At 47.3% G+C, this 17921-nt stretch overlaps 1 protein-coding gene across 2 annotated transcripts in view; it reads left to right on the plus strand.

Annotated features, from left to right (window-relative positions):
- The first annotated feature begins 9716 nt into the window (after window positions 1-9716).
- Window positions 9717-17921, plus strand: part of gnb1l (guanine nucleotide binding protein (G protein), beta polypeptide 1-like) — a 28909-nt gene continuing 20704 nt past the window's right edge. Inside the window, exons 1-3 of one of the 2 annotated variants that reach the window (XM_061261491.1) lie at window positions 9717-9827; window positions 10041-10116; window positions 16979-17143. In XM_061261491.1, the coding sequence (XP_061117475.1) occupies window positions 17034-17143 (110 nt within the window). In that variant the 5' untranslated portion in view covers window positions 9717-9827; window positions 10041-10116; window positions 16979-17033. The remainder of the gene's footprint in view (window positions 9828-10040; window positions 10117-16978; window positions 17144-17921) is intronic. The other variant, XM_061261490.1, reaches the window with a different exon arrangement.

The following is a 17921-nucleotide window of genomic DNA, read 5'->3' on the forward strand; positions in this document are numbered from 1 at the left end:
ATGTTTATGTATCTTTGTGCATATGGTAAATGGTAAATGGCAGGCATTTATATAGCACCTTTATCCAAAGCGCTGTACAATTGATGCTTCTCCATTCACCCATTCATACACACACTCACACACTTACATACTCACACACCGACGGCGATTGGCTGCCATGCAAGGCCCCGACCAGCTCGTCAGGAGCATTTGGGGGTTAGGTGTTTTGCTCAGGGACACTTCGACACAGCCCGGGCGGGGGATCGAACCGGCAACCCTCCGACTGCCAGACGACTGCTCTTACTGCCTGAGCCATGTCGCCCCCATGTCGTGTGTGTGTGTGTATATGTGTGTGTGTGTATGTTTGTGTAGGCTCAGCGTTTCCTGCGTGTGTGTGTGTGCGTGTGTATGTGCGTGCGTGTGTGTATGTGAGAGAGAATATATGTGTGTGTGTGTGTGTGTGAGTGTATGTGTGTATAATGTATATTTGTGTGAGTGTATTTGTTGCATGAGTGTGTATGTGGGAGAGAATGATGTATATGTGTGTGTACGCGCGTTTGTGTGTGTGTGTGTGTGTGTATGTGTGTGTGTAGGCTCAGCGTTTCCTGCATGTGTGTTTCTGTGCTCACAGAGAGCAGCCCAGTGCAGCCCTGTCACTCACCCGCCCCACCCCCTCTGTGTGTTTGCTTAAGGATGCACCCCCCCTTCTCCCCCAGACCTGGAAGCTCCTCTCTATCCCAAATACCCCACCTCCATGAGCCCTGCCGGGATTTTCAGAATGGGGCCCTCACTATCGGAATGGGCGGTCAACATTTGGGTGGACAGAATAGAGTGGTTAGGGTGGGGGGGGTCGTTTCATTTTCCAGTTCCTGGTGGATTTCTTTTCTTTTAAAAGTGTATAAATATGGGTTAAATCCACCTTGAAGCGCACTTAGCAGAACATGTCAACATGTCAAGCTGCGTTTCAGCCATATTCCGCGTCTTAATCCCGTCTATTGAGGGTTTGACAGTCCGACACGGAGCCTACATTTACCGGACTCATTGTGGCCCTAGTCATTGAAACCCTCATTCAGACGCAGGAAGGCTGGAAACGCAGTGGTGACGCAGTCACACACATCTACCCAAAGCCCCAGGAGCAGAGGGAAGATCTGCCTTGTGTAAACATTCACCAAGATCACGCCCGACACAGAAAGGGCTAGACCGGTCGGGGATTAGCCATCTAAAAACTGAATGTGGGCCAATTACGGCGTAGCTGTCGGCCGGGAGCGTGTTCTCTCTTGAGCTGTCAATCACAGATGGGCGGGGGTTTCAGCCAGAGGAGGGACTAGGAGGGGAGCGGTGGAGAAAAGGCCCAAAAGGTGCGTTGGACTGTTTGTGCCGCTCAGAGCTGGTGTCCCTCTTTCAGACACTGTAGTTCACACTCCAGGCTTTGAGCAGAAGCTATTACAACAACCTGCATAGGGTTCACTCATGAGTTACTTAGTTGATGCTTTTGTACAAAGCGATTTACAGTTCATTAGAGTATGCAGAGGCCAATCCCTCCCGGAGCAATGTGGGGGTTGAGGGCCTTACTCAAGACAACAGCTCCACAAATCTTATTGTGGCTACCCTGGGACCAACCTTCCATTTCCCAGTCATGTACCTTAGCCACTGCTACAGGCTGCCCCTCTCCCTGCACAATCCTTTTACACAGCTGGATATGTCACTTTCCACTCCTCTAGCCTTTTGGTCACCATCATGTTGCCCACAGCTGCTCAAGTCCAGGTCCTGAGGGCAGCAGTGTCTGCAGGGATTTGCTCCAGCATGCACTACACCACCTGATTTCACTGATCATTTGACGACCTTGGTTCAGGAAGTGAGGTCACTAGTGAAGTCAGATGATGTATTCCACCGTTGGAGCAAATACCTGCAGATACTGCGGCCCTTGAGTAGCTGATGGGCTCCCAAACTGTGATTCACTGCTCACTGACGTAGCTGTCGTTTACAAGTGTTTGTCGTGCTAATACTGTGAGGAAGACAGTTTTCTTTCTGTTGTTGAACCTGGGTTGGGTAACTGTGACTGTGGAGCAAAAATGTCCCAGAAGGCAGTTCAGTCTAGCGAGCGCTTGCTACTCTTCGACCTTCCGTCATCCTACTGGAGGGAGGCCGAAAGCTCTCCTGATAGGGCAGGAGGTCCGGGTGGGCGGCGTGGTGCGGGGGCACGGCAGGAGGGTAGACGGCAGTGAGTGTTCTCTGAAGGCCACGGCTGCAGACTCCCCACCTGTCTGGATGGGGTTCCAGGAGATAGCAGTGCGGCCGTCAGTAGCCGGGCCCTGGAGGAGTGCCTTCTTGTCGTCGGCGTCTCCCACCAGTGCGGGGGGAGAGAGTCTTAAGGCCGGTCTGATTGTCGGGGAGGATCCCCAAGGCGCCGACTCTGATCACTGAGCAGAAACATTAGAAAGTTCTGGAAAGTTCTCCCACCGTCTGTGTCGGCTGATCAGTGGAAAGGAGGACAAGTCACACAAGCCTCTACATCAGTGTGTGTGTGTGGGTGTCCTTCTGTGTGTGTTTGCTTGTGTGGTTTTGTGCATGTGCTTCTGTGTGTGTGTGTGTGTGTGTGTGGTCACCTCTTTGTAGATTTAGTTTTCTCTGTTGTGGACATTTGCATTTGTAGAGTAATTGGCACGTGCATTATTGCGGTGTCACTTGCCTGACATTCATTGTGAAACAATGACGACAGTAACACATTGCTCCTTTAATCATGTCGATGACGGGAAGCCCAGGAATTTAAGTCAGGAATATTCTCTGTTGTGATGCGTAATTAAACTATCTGCATCTTACCTGCTTTTGGCAGTGGGAAAGAGGTGTCACGTAACAGGTCCATCACCAAGGTTCAGACAAACGACAGAAAACAAAAACAATCCTGCGTTTTTACAGAAACACTCCTGTGTTTACGGCTAAACAAGTTAGATTATGTTATGTTACGCAATATCTTCAGTAGTATTGTCAAAGCATTGTTTCTTGCCACAGCCTATTTTTATAATTGCGGTTTGAAGCAGCCTGGCGCTGTTTTCCCCATTTCCAGAAACAATAATTTTATCATTATTGATTTTTGTTTCCCCCCGTCCTGCACGGAGCTAGCGGACCGGAATATTTGTTGTTGAATGTTCACGCAGACGCCAGACCACCTCGGAGTGGGCTACGACACTGCGTGAAGAGAGCCGAGATCAGTCGCTCGTTTTTCTGGAAAAAGGTCGGTCCGATGATGAAGCACATCTCGTTGATAAATACGATCGCTCACAAAATGGCTGACAGTAGACGGACAGACAGTATGGAAGAGGACGAGATGAATCAGTACGTTTTGTGGAAAAAGGTTGGTCCGATGATGAAGCACATCTCCTTGATCAATATGATCGCTCACAAAATGGCTGACGGTAGAAGACAGACGGACAGACGGTGGTAAGGTGTGGAAGGGGACGGTGAAGTGGACGCTCAGTATTCTCAGCCAGTCTTCGCCTGCAGCACCGTGAGCAGCCTGTCACGGGCGAGTATAAATCACGGCCTTCTTTTCTTCCCCGACACCGTTTCGCCCGTCGCAGCCAGAACGTGAGCGCTGGAGGCTGGCAGGCTGTCCCGGCGGCGTGGGGGAGCCCGTGGGGGGGCCCGTGGGGGACGCGGCTGACGGATGGCACCCTCAGACGGCCCTGGGTTGCCTGCCCGTCCGTGGCGGCTGATTTACGGCCCTCTCTTTCCTGTTTGGCTGGCTCGCGCTCCGCGGCATTCGGGCGGCGTCCAGGACCAGGCGAGCGCCTCAGACCGCACACGGCAGCGCCCGGGTTCAGCCTCACCGGCCAGAACGCAGGGGGGCGTTCCTCCTCACGGGTGTGTATGTTACGGAACGGGTGGGTCAGTCCTGTCACACGCCTCACACTCTCGGAAATGGATCACAGAGCAGGATAACTGAGTTTAACTGGATAAGCTCACTGAGTAAAACCTGGAGCCCTGCCAGAACTGGAACATGGACTGAAGTAAAAACTGCTGTTCCAGGTTTTATGCTAACTTATCCAGCTAAGTGAATAATCCTGCTTCCAGATACACCCCCCTGGATGGCAAGAGAAAATGATTGAATGAATGAAAATACCAAATGGCCTTTTGTGGGTGTTCCCAAATGTATTCAGTCTATTGCAAAAAGGAAGGGATTGGCCTTGCTGTTCCAGTACTTTTGGAGGGGACTGTAGTTTCCTGTAGTGTACACAGCGGGACTGTGGCGTTCACAGGGGCACACAGAGCACCCTGTCCCTGCTGCAGCTGGGCCGGGAGGCTGGGGGAGGAGGAGGGGGGGCGAGGACAGGCCCATCCATCATGGGGAGGGAGCTTCAAACGGTCGTGATAAGGACATTAACTTCAGCCCCCCCCCCCACCAATTCCCACTGCTCTGCTTCTGCTCATCAAATTACCCCCAGTGCAGTGATGGGGACACTGTGCTGTAGGAGACAGCACACTGCTGTTTTAATGGAGAGTGTGTCTCTACCATACCCTCATTCAAAGTAAAGGGTCTCCTCAGAGCCCCCAATCTAGTGTCAGGACCCATTGGTGCATCATGGGAATGATTCAGTGGATCTTGGGGTGAAACCAGGAGAGACAGTTTTTTTTTTTTCCCCTCACTGCTGTTTGTCTGTTTTTCTTTCCACTGGGGTTTTTTTTTTTCTCACGTGCTCACTTTTTGGGGGCAACTGAGGTATTACCCGTTCTGTTTCCTCTGTCAAGCGTATTTGTGACTGTCTCTGTGAAAAAGCGCTATACGAATAAAATTGAATTGGACTGAATTGAAATGTACAAACTGCACTTAACTGTTGGCACTCTGACTGCACACTTAAACACTGTGGGCTGCAAGTGTCTAGTTGGCATACACTTGTTATACGAAACCTTTTATTCCATTTCTGAACATTGTGCCAGCCGTCATTTTAATATGGAGTGAAGCGCCACACAGAAAAGGTTTTTGCCCATGAAGTTGGCTCAGATCATTTAGGAAACGCTGGTCATTTACACCTCTGTCTGCCCAACTTGACCACAGACACACTGGTCGTCTCATGCTGACTCGATTGTCATTTCTAAAAGCCCTTGGATTGTTTTAAGGGTCTGACATTGTTTTTCCTCTAGCGAGGGTGTCGACCTCTCTTCCTGCCTGGGCCTCGCTGTCTGCAGACATTGGTTGTTTCCTCTCGACCAGGAGCCAATTAAGGCCTTGAGAACAATGTCAGTGGATTCTGTGGCTCGGGATCCTTTTAATCGTCTGATTCGCCAGGATGTTGAAAGAATTGTTCACTTCCTGGAAACATAACATTACTGTATGTGCAGCTTTGAAGTTTCTACAACTGTATTTTCTGCCTTCACTGTAAAACAACAATAAAACATTAGAACTCAACAAGTATTTCTGTCTTATGTTTTGACTTAAAATCGTATCTTTTGTTGACATAATTGATTTTGTGAAAATCCCCGAAAGGGAACTATTCCTTTAAAAGACTGTCTCGTGGTGTAGCCTACACTCAGAAATAAAGGTACAGAAAGTGGCTAAGAAGTACAGATGCTTGTCACTGTACTCAATTGCCACATAAAATTATACCTGTATCCAGCAATATATAATTACCTTGTACATTTTTTGCCTGGAAAACAAACTAATTTGTACCCAAAGAGAACAGGGTACATTTGGGCTCCCCCACACTGTAAGTCTGGTCCTGGAAGAAGGAAAATGTACCTCCACTGTTTCTTTATTTCTGAGAGTGTATCGAGCGCTGTCTGTTATTGTGGGAGCCAGCTCAAGGGTTTGGAGACAACAACCCGACACCTCCTCTGAGTCTGTTTTTAGTTCCAGCCGGAGAAAGTGAGAAATAATACCCTCCTCTTCCTCCCTTTGTCCTTCGTCCACACATTCTCCAGCCACTCGGAACCTTCTGGCGCATTCATGTGCATGTGCGCATATGTGCTGCGTGTATGTGTGTGTGTGCGTGCGTGTATGCTGTGTGCGTGTGTGTGTGTGTGTATGTGTGTGAGTGCGCATGTGTGTATGTGTGTGTGTTTGTGTGTGGTGTGTGTATGTGTGTATGTGTATGTGTGGTGTTTGTGTGTGTGTGTGTGTATGTGTGTATGTGTATGTGTGTGTGGTGTTTGTGTGTGTGTGGTGTTTGTGTGTGTGTGCGTACACGTGTGTGGTGTGTGCTTGTGGTGTGTGCTTCAGGAGCTGTATGAAGGTCTACTGGCCCATTTTGGCTGGTGTCCTGTTTTCATGTTGGGCTCCCTATGGCCTCAAGGTAGTGGTCCAAGTACCTCAACACTCACCAGCGATTGGCTCAGATGCGTCCCACAGGAAATGTGGACCAATCAGAACACGGTATATTGTGGGTGAAGAGAAAAACAACTTGCAAGTGCTCAGTTTACTTGCTGTGTCCATGTTATTCCATGTTTGATGCCAAAGAAGTGGGAGGATACTAAGCTATAATAACTACTGATGCTTTGCAAACCATGATGGTGTATGAAATCCTTTTTTTTTCTCTATGGAGTGACTGTCTGCTGAGCTTAGCTGTTAGCCATTGATAGCATGTGATTCCTCTGCCCTTTTTCAGAGTTCAGACAGCCCCCCACTTCCTGTCACTAACAACTGCCATGTTTGGGAAATAGATGCAGGGCAGCTACTCTACAGTGGCCTTCTGGGACATATTTAGGGTAACTTCTGAAAGGTTCCTGCCTCACACGGATGGAAAACATCTAACGTTACAACCATTCTTGGCAGGAGATTTTGTCTCTAATACCGGACAACATACTGCTATTTATTTTTTTGCCCGAGGGGGCAGGGACAAAGAGGAGTTCTCCGAACTGATTGGTCGGCAGGCGTGTTGGTGTTTTGTTTTTGTCGTGTCGGGTCGGTGTGGTGAGGTACGGGATGTACCGCCATGGTGGGTGAAACGCATTCCTCCGGTCCCCGCTGCAGCTGCTCCTGTCTGAGTGTCTCCACTCTGTCAGCCTGGGATCAAACTGTCATTACCAGCTCTGGAGCAGGAGAGACGTTTTAATACAGCGCAGGGGCAGGCTGCTGAGGAGCCAGTGCTGTTCCTCCTCACGGGTGTGTATGTTACGGAACGGGTGGGTCGGTCCTGTCACACGCCTCACACTCTCGGAAAGAAAGTTATCAAAAGTGCCAAAAAAGGTTCAGATGATTGTCACTGGGGCGGTACCTTATAGCTACATAAAATTTTAATGACCCTTGTTGCTTGAGAGAAGTACTCTCTTGTACGTTATTGTACTTTGAGGGTCCATTTGGGAAATTTGATCCTTGAAGAACAAAAATATACCCCCCCTGTCGCCTTATGTCTGAGAGTGCATGTGAATCGGTTACAGGATTGCATCAAAATGGAGGATTTTAAATCATCTTGAGAGCAAAGGGTTTTGCATTTTCTTTCCTGGCTTTAGTTTAGTCACATGTTTATTGGAAGGTCCCAGCTGTATGTTAATGTCGGAGGATCATAGTGTATTAGAGATTTCATTAATTGCATTCATTGCTCTTATTAATTGAAGGTGCCAATAATGTTGGAGGCCACTGTATACAGTTTAAAGTGAATCCACTGCTTGTAGAATGGCAGTGTCCAACCTGGGATTCAGACCTGCAACCTCTGGGTTAGAGGCACAGTTCCCTACCCGTTCCAGGAGAATGGTGCAACTTCTGCACTCTGCTAATGAACAAAGCAATCGGCTGAGTGCCACCTGACTCAACACAGGTCAATGCTCTTGCGTTCTGGGGTGCGGTGCCTGTCAGCCCACAGACAGGCCTGGGCGAAAAGCCCGTTTAATTTGCTGATAAGCCGAAAGGCGACCCGTCTGCCCCCCGTCGAGTGAGAGTTTGAGGATTTCCTTACCTCTCCTCTCCACTTCCACCCCACCCCAGGCCAGCTTGGAGGCCTCCCCCCCTCACGGAGCACCCGAGGGGGGCCACGCTGCCATCCACCCCACCCCTGGGTAAGCTGAGCTGCCACCAATAATTCATGCCCCCCTGTGGGGGCACGGCATACGACCCAGAGGCCATTTCGCCTTCACGGCCTCCCCCAGGGGGTCGTGATCCCGCCAACCTCCATTCGCTTTAATTGACTTTGCCCCCCGTAGACACTGTGCTACTCTGCCCCCCTCCCAGTCTCAGTCACTGCCAACGCTAACTCAGCCACCTGTACACCGGGCCCCACTGCAGTCACAGCTACATGACCTCCATCACGCCAAAGGCCCTGACGACAAAACCCCTCTCTCCATGCTTCTGATATCCTTTCTTTTTTTCTGTGGAATGTCAACCGACAGTTTTGACTTCACCCTTCTGACCTCTTTGCCTGAGAATGGGGCGGCCTGCAGCCTAGTGGCTAAGGCACATGTCTGGGAACCGGAAGGTTGGTGGTTCAAACCTCGGTGTAGCCACAATAAGATCAGTACAGCTGTTGGGCCCTTGAGCAAGGCCTTTAACCCCACATTGCTCCAGGGGAGGGTTGTCCCCTGCTTAGTCAAATCAACTGTGAGTTGCTTTGGATAAAAGCATCAGCTAAATAACAGATTATGAGAAATCATAACACTGTGAATTGTAGGCATGGTGCAGTATGAATTAATTAGTTTCGGATGTTTTCAAGAAGGCTGTTTATAATGTTCTATGTGAAAAAAAAAAAAGGTTTTAAACCCGAAACACTCCGCTGCGTGCTGGGTATGCGCGGCTTTGTTTCGTGTCTCTCTGCTGGGGAGGGAGAGAGGCAGAGACAGCCCTCGGCCTGCTCACCCAGTTTAATCCTGGGGCCCGAAAAGAGGGTTAAAACACTCTAGTTTCATCTAATCTTCCCGCTCAGGACCAGCCGAGCCTGAAACCCCTCCGCTGCACGATAGGAGCGGACAAACACAGGCCCTTTCCCAGACCGGGCATGAAAGAGCGACTGTGTGCGCTGTGGATTAAGGGGCTTGCGCTTTTTTTCCCTCTCTTTCTCAATTAGACTGAAAAGGATAAAAATAAAGAGAAGTCTGTTTGTTCTGCGTAATGCCCCTGAAAGGGGGGTTCTGCAGGTTATACCTGTTGGGTCTTTCGTATGGCACTCCATTCGAGGTGGAGAGCATCCCCCCCCACCCACTGTGATGTAGCTGCAGCCGAATGTGTGCAAGACCTGCGATCCTGTCTCACCTTTGTTCTTTGACCACCTTCGATGTTGTTTAGGTGCAGGCAAATACCAGGTGTTGCTGGACTGAAAAAGATGTCGATATTTTCATTCTTGACTCCCAGAAAATCAGCAAATTATATGTATGACAACCGTCAACAATCACAAAAATATATATGTGCACAAAATTCTTTAATATATTCTAATTTTATATTAAACATAAACGCAAGTGATTAACTATTAGACGCACACCGTCATTTAAATTAAGTTGTCAGAAATTAACAAGGTTTTGTTGACATTCTAAACAATGCTGGTACATTGTGTTGACATAGGACTGGACTTCTGAGCACTGTATTATGTATTACCTGCAACTACCCACTAACGGTAATTAGACTAAAGGTAATTAGAAACAGCACACTTATCTACAATTGAATATAGAATCTGTAGCTATACAACATGCAGATTTTATACTTTATAGTTTGCAAGTGTGCCGATTGTGGTTAGTGGTTAGCTGCAAGTTTGGCTGCAGGTAATACATTCACAAGGACGGAAAATTCAGGCACTGTACAGCCGCCTTGCTTGTGCAGAATGGGTCCTTCAAGTTCACCGGCGCATGTTTTCTTTCCCACGCGTTTTCTACTGCCGCTTCTTGCAAGCAGCTTTTGCAGAACAACCAAAAGCGGGTGGCAGGATTACATACCAGTATGCAAACTTTACAACATAATTCCTCTGTATGTTTGCACACTGTAACGTAGCCAAGTTAGCTGCGTTTGTGTTAAGTTCGCTTGATTATTCGCTTTAATGTTGAAACACGCTAGCCGGATAGCTGTGTTGATGTCCGGAACATTTTAAGATTAAATATATAAGCGACAGTTGCATATTTCAGCAAACTAATTGTGTTATTTTTCCTTACAGACCTTTCGATATTTGGGACGACAAATAAATATGAACCCAAAGGGCATCACCAGGTTCGTAGATCTGTAGAAAAACTAGCTAATTAATTTGTGTTGGACTTCTTCGTGCGAATAGCTTTATAAATTAGCTAGTTGGACTTAACGGTCTGTCTTTTCAATGAACGTTCCCAGCCGTCCACCACGAATTAACTCAATGTTTTTCTGCCACAAGCAATACAGAAAGGTCCAGCTTGTGATTGTGATTATTACTTACTATAATGTAACAGTAATCCTGTAATAAATATAGAATAGCCTTCGTTAAAAATAAGGTTAACATTTAAGAATTGCTGGTGCAATGTTTTCAGATTTGAACTTCCGTTCTCACTTGTTCAAAATACATACATTTGCTGACTAGTCAACAGGCGTTATTAATTTGTTAGTGGTTTGCAACGTGTTCAACTCAACAATACAGCATAATGCTAAACCCGTATATACTTAGATCCTACACTACTGGAATCACCCCCATAATACTAGACTAAACTATTGAATAGTATTTAATTAAATGTATCGTTATATTGAATGTGTCATTGTCATTGGATATTCCTAATAACATCTCTGAGAGAGATGGCTGACACATAGAAAATAGGAACTCCACTGTCCTCTCTTCCTCTATTTGCGTTTCTTTTTTTTAGGGGGAGGGGGGGGGGGTCGCAGGGGTGTCATGTCAAACACCCGCAGGAGGAAATTGGTGATAATGCACACAGATAAGGCTGAAGTACCTGCAGGTACTGTGTGTTGGCTCTTAGCGGTATTACCCCCTAAATCAGGACGCGGTGACAAAGTGGTCCGTCAGTGACCGTAGCCGGATTCGGGACCGCACTGTGGCCTTATCTGCGCGGCTCCTGCGCGGCATTCACGCCGCTCCCGGGAACAATGCCGACTCTTCCCGTGCTGTTGCCGTGAGTGACAGTGGGCGTGGGCGCACACTAGTGTCTGGCTTCACCCCCCCCTCTCTATCTTACACCGGGCTGTTTTTCCAGCACACATTCCCTCCCCCACGTACGTTTGGGCGCACAATAATGGGTGTGGGTCCCCGACACTTCCTACTTTGTTTACTTAACTTGACTTTATAATAGACCTGGGTTCCCATTCAGCTGAAATTGTTTCCTCCCGGGGAGAATTAGACGTTTTTTTTGGGGGGTGGGAGGAGGGTGTCTCTTGTAAGTTCGGGAAAAAAAGCTGAGTAATGGTTAAAAGTAACGTGTCCCTCAGTGAAGTGGAAACGCATGGGAGGGAGAGGGGAGATAAGACCTGATAAGGTGCTTCAGTGGAGAACAGAATGAGTAAGGGCTGAAGTATGATCTGCACCGGCTCCTCGACACGGGGGCCAAATTAGACCGCAGAGTTTGATTTCAGGAGACCTTGAAAACGTGACACTTTATTCTAGGCCTGATTTACTCCAATAAGACAAAACGTGTAGCGTACAGTTGGGAAGCTCCACAATGTAGAAAACGTTACCTCAATACAGTCATTTCCCTTAACTAAATTACAGTAATCAATATTTCAGTTTTTAATTGTAATATCATTCAGTCAAACCCTAATTGACTATTTGACAGGAAACCTTCTGTGTGTGTTGCTGACCCAGTCCATCAGCAGCTTGTGCTAAAGCGAGTGTATGCCGTCTTAGTAAGGACTACCAATCACTTTCCTTGGGTTTTGGTAAAAAATAGAAATACAAATAAAAAACCCACACAATTCAATTCCATTTTGCGTTTGTTGTCAGAAAGGTGTTTTACTGGACATCTGAGAGTTTGGATATACCAGACCTGAACCTGTAAATAAGGTTTAAAAACACTCCTTAGAGCAAAGACAAACTCTTCAGGGCAGTGTTGAGGAAGACCTCTCTGGTGGAACTCAGCTATTTGCTCTCTTATTTTAATTCCCTTGATAAATGATTTCCATTCAACCAAATTATTACCCAGAATGCACCACAGAGCCATTATGAAGGTGTCCATTTCCTGGCAAGGGCCTGTTTCAGGATGTAGGCTGTTCTCACATGGGATAATAAGCCTGTCAGAGGAGCCATGTTGGCTCTGACCCGGGATAATAGGTGTTGTCAAGCCGGGCATATAGTTTCCATAACAACCCTTTGTGGTCTGTGCGTCTGGGGGTCTTATTTATGAATGGGGGGTATTAAAAATATGACAGAGGGCAGTTCAGGTGGATACCTGCCGATCACATGATACCGACTCAAAAGAGCACGGTGTGGAATGTGGACGAGCTTATTCTCAAACTTTGAAGGCCGCATTAAAATGGCCGCCCCCCCCTCGTCCCAATGTTAAAAAAAGCCCCAAAAAGCAAGCAGGGGGCAGCGATAGAGGCTTCGTTTGATCTGAAGGTCGCCAGCCCCTTGCCGGTGTTGAAAGATAGCTGGCCGGTGAGCCTGCCCCTTATTTAATAACATGAAGGGGAAGCGAACTCTCTCTCATAATTAGGCCTAATTACCCGCCAGGTGTTGACAGACTGACCGCGAGGAGACAAACTACCTTTATCCACAGACTTAGAGTCAGATTACTGCGCCTGTCTTATCTGTTTCAGCGGTAGCCCAGACCTCAATCTCTCCCAGTCTCTTCCCAGTAGGAGAGACAGTTATATGGGCCCGTATTAATCAGTCTGCCCGTTTATTTCTCCCCGGTCTCCGAGGTTAATTACTAATCCGTGGGCTTTTTTTGTGCTTTTTTCATAAATGTTTTTTGTTACTGGGCCATATTTAATGAAACGATGATCTGGAGGGGAGGTGAATGGCAGGGTCTGTGATCCACTCTTCCTCTGTGGTTTTCTCCTGTTCGCTCCTTATGAAAGAGAGGGTGTTCCCTCTTCATTAAAACTCGCTGCAGTGCTGACACCGGCCGCAGTGATGCTCGCTAGGTCAGTGTCGTGGCAAAAACCAGCCTCCATGTAGTCCAGAGACATGCAGGTTACAGGTGATGATTAGCTCATTAGCTAACTCTGCCACATGTTGATTAATGTGCACTGTCCCTGGTTGCGTGGTTAGCGTGCTCTGACATTGCTGTGTTCGGAGGTACAGACATTTTACATTTACATTATTGGCATTTAGCTGACGCTCTTATCCAGAGCCACGTACAACAAAGTGCATACCCATAACCAGGGATAAGTTCGCTGAAAGACCCTAGAGGGAGCAAAAGACCTGACTCTGCCTCCCACGGGGATGGGATTTCTCAATGTACAGGGTTAGGATTGTCATCTTTGTTTAGGGCCTCAATGGGTCAGTTCTGTTTCCATTTAGCCAGATCGGGAATTGAATCGATATTGATCTGTGTTAACTGGAAGAAGAATTTAGGAGTACAGATGCTAATTGTGACGCATTACTGTGCTCCTACGTTTTTCAACTTTTGCTTCTTGGAAAACATGTTTGTGTAGAGCCCTGCTTCTGGCCTAATGTGGCAGGTTTTGGCAGAGGCTTTGTGGTCCGTTTGGTGAATGATAAACAAAGATGGAGAATTATAATGAACTGATATTAATCAAATAATATAAAGTAGGCGGGGCCTAGTTGCACAGGGCAGTGGAGGATGAGAGGTAGCTTTTGTGATTGGGCTAGATATGCAAGACACTTCCATGTTCTGATTGGTGCACACAGAAATGGGAGGTTCCACCCTGGTCCACAATCTCCTATTCCAGTCCACCCACAAATTTCTCTGCAACAACCATTGTTGGGGAGAAATGTATATTGGAACTGTGGAGCCCCTATGGTTCCCTAGGTAATGGCAGTGGGCTCAAAGCTGGCTCGAGATGTGGGTTCCACTCTGCCTGTATCAACAGACCTGAGCATGTGTCTCACCAGGATTCACCTGGCCCCTTTCTACTGGAACAGAATTTACTTGTCGCCTCTCTACAGGAACAGACTAAATCAATACTGCTCCTAGCCCAGTGTCCCTCACAGAAAGGGAATATATACCCTTATATATTTATATAAAATTAGTTGTCAGATAATATATTGCAGCAGCAATTTATAATTGCTCTGAGATAGTTCTGTATATATTTTCAAATGCAGTGCTGTGAAATATGTTTGGATTTTAACCCCACACACATATTTACAGTTCACTGTAGTAAATTCCATGTCTGTAAGACACAGTTACGCAGCGTCACGTGGCTGTTCGTGCATGAAGCTTACCTGATGTACTGATGCAGCCCAGCTTTGGGTCTTTGTCATTGGGCCGGGTAGCAGGTATCACCTGTCGTGAGGTGGGGGTGGGGGCGGGGGCTCATTGACAGCCCTTATTGAGAGGTTAGCCTCTGAGGGCACCCCCGATGCCCTTTCCTTAATTTGGAAGGCTGGACGACGCTCTGTCTCCGCTTGACGGATTAACATGGACAATTTAACCGCTAACCTCCCGAAATGAGGTTTGCTAAAATACCTCTGGCTCCGGTTTCAACCAGTGGCGACGGAGAGGGGTCGGGGTTGGGGTTATTACAAATGAAAACGGGGACGTCGGGGCGGGCCGGGTAACCTTAGCAAGCAGGAGTGCGGCCTTGGCTCGTCTCCGGGGCTGCCTCTGTAAAAGCTTGTGTGCGTAAGTCCCTGATGTGATGCTGCCGCTCGCTGAGTCAGCCGCACTGACATTTCGGATGTTTGACACATTCTGTCCTCCAGCGTTTTCGCGGTTGGCTCGATTCCAAGACGATCCCTGCCTACATTCGCTGTTGCACTTTCAGAAGCTCCCGTTGATAAAAAATAAAGTCGTAAAGTCCTGAACATCTTTTTGTTTTCGGTAATTAAGCTGTCTCCCCCGGTGTTTTATGTCGTATTGGGTAATCGTTCGTTTTGGAGAGACGAAGGGAAGTGTCATGTACGAGTTTCTTCACTTCTTGCCCTGAGGTTTATTGAGGCTATATTTGTACCGATTTCAGATTCCAAGATAAACAGATGTATTTAATAACTTTCAAGTAATAGGCTCCCAACTGGAATGGGATTTTTTATAAAAGCATTGCTGTGCTTTGACAGAATCTGCCGCGGTTGTACTTTTTTTTTTTGATCATTTCATATCAAATCGGAGGCTTGTTTTAAAGTGCGTTATTCGTCATGGTGTTCGCGCAAATTCAAGGAAACAGAATGATGCCTAATCAGTCCGATCTGGAACATAATCAATGTTTCAACCACAAACGGCTAACGCTGTATCGACAGCATCCTTCAGAACTGAGGGGGCTGCTGGTTCCAGTCCAAATAACAACAGCTGGTGGGACAAAGTTTTCCTTGAGTCTTGATTTAATTTATAGTTAGAATAAATAAGAGGCTGAACTAAATTCAAGTATAAATGCTTTATCGTGACATTTCCTGCCGTTCGCCTGTGCATATTTGTCAGCTGACATCATTAACTGTCATTTGTCACACTTGCAGATGTTGTTGAATGGAGCGATTATGATCTGAATTATATAAAAACTTGCTTGGGGAAGTCTTATTAGAACAAGGCTTGTTTTCTTGTCAGACTTGTCAATTCAGGTTACTTGCACCATGTTTCATTGTGTAAATCAAATTCGGAGTTTTCTTGGGATGTCAGCATCAGCGCATTCACGGAGAAGGGGGAGGGATAAACAGTGTTGTGGTTTGAGGGTGTTTGTTAATGCAATACCTCTCTTGGCCATTAGAAGTTCGAAATTACATATCGTACTTTTTACTTTTTATTTTTTTTATTTTTGTTTATGCGTTACCTGTTGATGGCTTGGTTCATGTGTTCTGATATTTTGTCAATTGTGTTTATTGTCAGATATTATAGGCATTCTAAGCTACTACTGATTTTTTAGTTTGCTAACTGCCGTAGTTCATGCTTAAGAACAGCTATCGTCACATGACATATAAGACCGGTATCACAAAGCAGGATTACTAAATTAGCTGGTTTAGTGCGCTGAATAAAACCAGGAACAGCTCTTTTAACTTCAGTCCAAGTTCCAGGTTTGGGAGGGTTTTACTCAGTGCAGTTATCAAGCTAACTCAGTAATCCTGCTTCATGGTACAGGGCCCTGGTCTAGCTTCTCCATCCATCCATCCATTATCTTTACCCGCTTATCCTGAACAGGGTCGCTGGAGCCTATCCCAGCATACATTGGGCGAAAGGCAGGAATACATCCTGGACAGGTCGCCAGTCCATCGCAGGGCACACACACCATTCACTCACACACTCATACACTCATACCCATGGGCAATTTAGACTCTCCAATCAGCCTAACATGCATGTCTTTGGACTGTGGGAGGAAACCGGAGTACCTGGAGGAAACCCATGCCGACACAGGGAGAACATGCAAACTCCACACTGAGAGGCCCTGGCCAACGGGGAGCAAAGTACTTTGTACAGTTATTTAGTCGACTCTTTTATCCGAAGCCACTTAGCAGGGGCCAAACCCCCCTGGAGCAATGCAGGGTTAAGGGCCTTGCTCTTATTGTGGCTACCCTGGGGTTTGAACCACCAACTTTCTGGGTCCCAGTCATGTACCTTAGCCACCACCCTATAGACTTCCCCCTACTGAACCAGTTAAATATCCCGATGTAGAAATTGTTTAAGTATTTGTTTGTATTAAAAAAATTGGCTTGTTCCACCCTGCATTAAAAGTTAGTTTTTATTTTAATAGCACTTATGTATAGTTATTGTAGTATTCGGGGTGTTCTAGCTGCCAACCGTGTTATATTAGTTGGTAAGTTCATGTACTTTTCAAGGGTTCAAGTTGTATCTATGTGATCACTCTAGGACCGTACTTTCCTCTAGGGTTCTCAACGCACTTGTCCCTGGGTTTGATCTGCACTTCATGGCACTTCGCTCGGGATAAGAGCATCTGCTAAATGCTTGTAATGTATTGTAATTGTTTTATTTCTGCAGTGTGGGTGTGTATCAGCTGAATAGCGTGATCAGTGTAAATGTGATTGTTGCTCTCTGGTGTTTCTCTGGTTGCAGGTGAGAATGTGGCTGCTGTAGTTGTCCCGGGCCGATTTTAGGGACCCCCGGTGATGGCTCTCCCCCCTCCTGCGCCCCAGTTCATCCTGCGCGGGGCAGGGGCCCCCGTCAACACCCTGCACTTCTGCTGCCAGGCCCCGGGCCCCCCTCTTCTCTTCTCTGGGTGAGTGCCCCCACCTTTCACCTGGGTCATTAATACACCAGCCTCTGACTCTGCTGTGCCTCTGTCTCTCTGACTCTGCTGTGTCTCTGTCTCTCTGACTCTGCTGTGTCTCTGACTCTGCTGTGCGTCTGACTCTGCTGTCTCTGACTCTGCTGTCTCTCTGACTCTGCTGTGTCTCTGACTCTGCTGTGTCTCTGACTCTGCTGTCTCTCTGACTCTGCTGTGTCTCTGACTCTGCTGTGTCTCTGACTCTGCTGTGTCTCTGACTCTTCTGTGCATCTGACTCTGCTGTCTCTCTGACTCTGCTGTCTCTCTGACTCTGCTGTGCGTCTGACTCTGCTGTGCCTCTGACTCTGCTGTCTCTCTGACTCTGCTGTGTCTCTGACTCTGCTGTGTCTCTGACTCTGCTGTGCATCTGACTCTGCTGTCTCTCTGACTCTGCTGTGCGTTTGACTCTGCTGTGTCTCTGACTCTGCTGTGCGTTTGACTCTGCTGTGCCTCTGACTCTGCTGTCTCTCTGACTCTTCTGTGTCTCTGACTCTGCTGTGTCTCTGACTCTGCTGTGCGTCTGACTCTGCTGTGTCTCTGACTCTGCTGTGCGTCTGACTCTTCTGTGTCTCTGACTCTGCTGTGCGTTTGACTCTGCTGTCTCTGACTCTGCTGTGTCTCTTGGCGTTGCTGCAGGTTCATGTACTGACTGCTGATCATAGTTGTGTTGTTGATGGTTTGCATTTATATAGCTCCTTTATCCAAAGCGCTGTACAATTGATGCTTCTCA

The sequence above is a fragment of the Conger conger genome, chromosome 11 (assembly GCF_963514075.1).
Source record: "Conger conger chromosome 11, fConCon1.1, whole genome shotgun sequence".
Taxonomy (NCBI): Eukaryota; Metazoa; Chordata; class Actinopteri; order Anguilliformes; family Congridae; genus Conger; species Conger conger.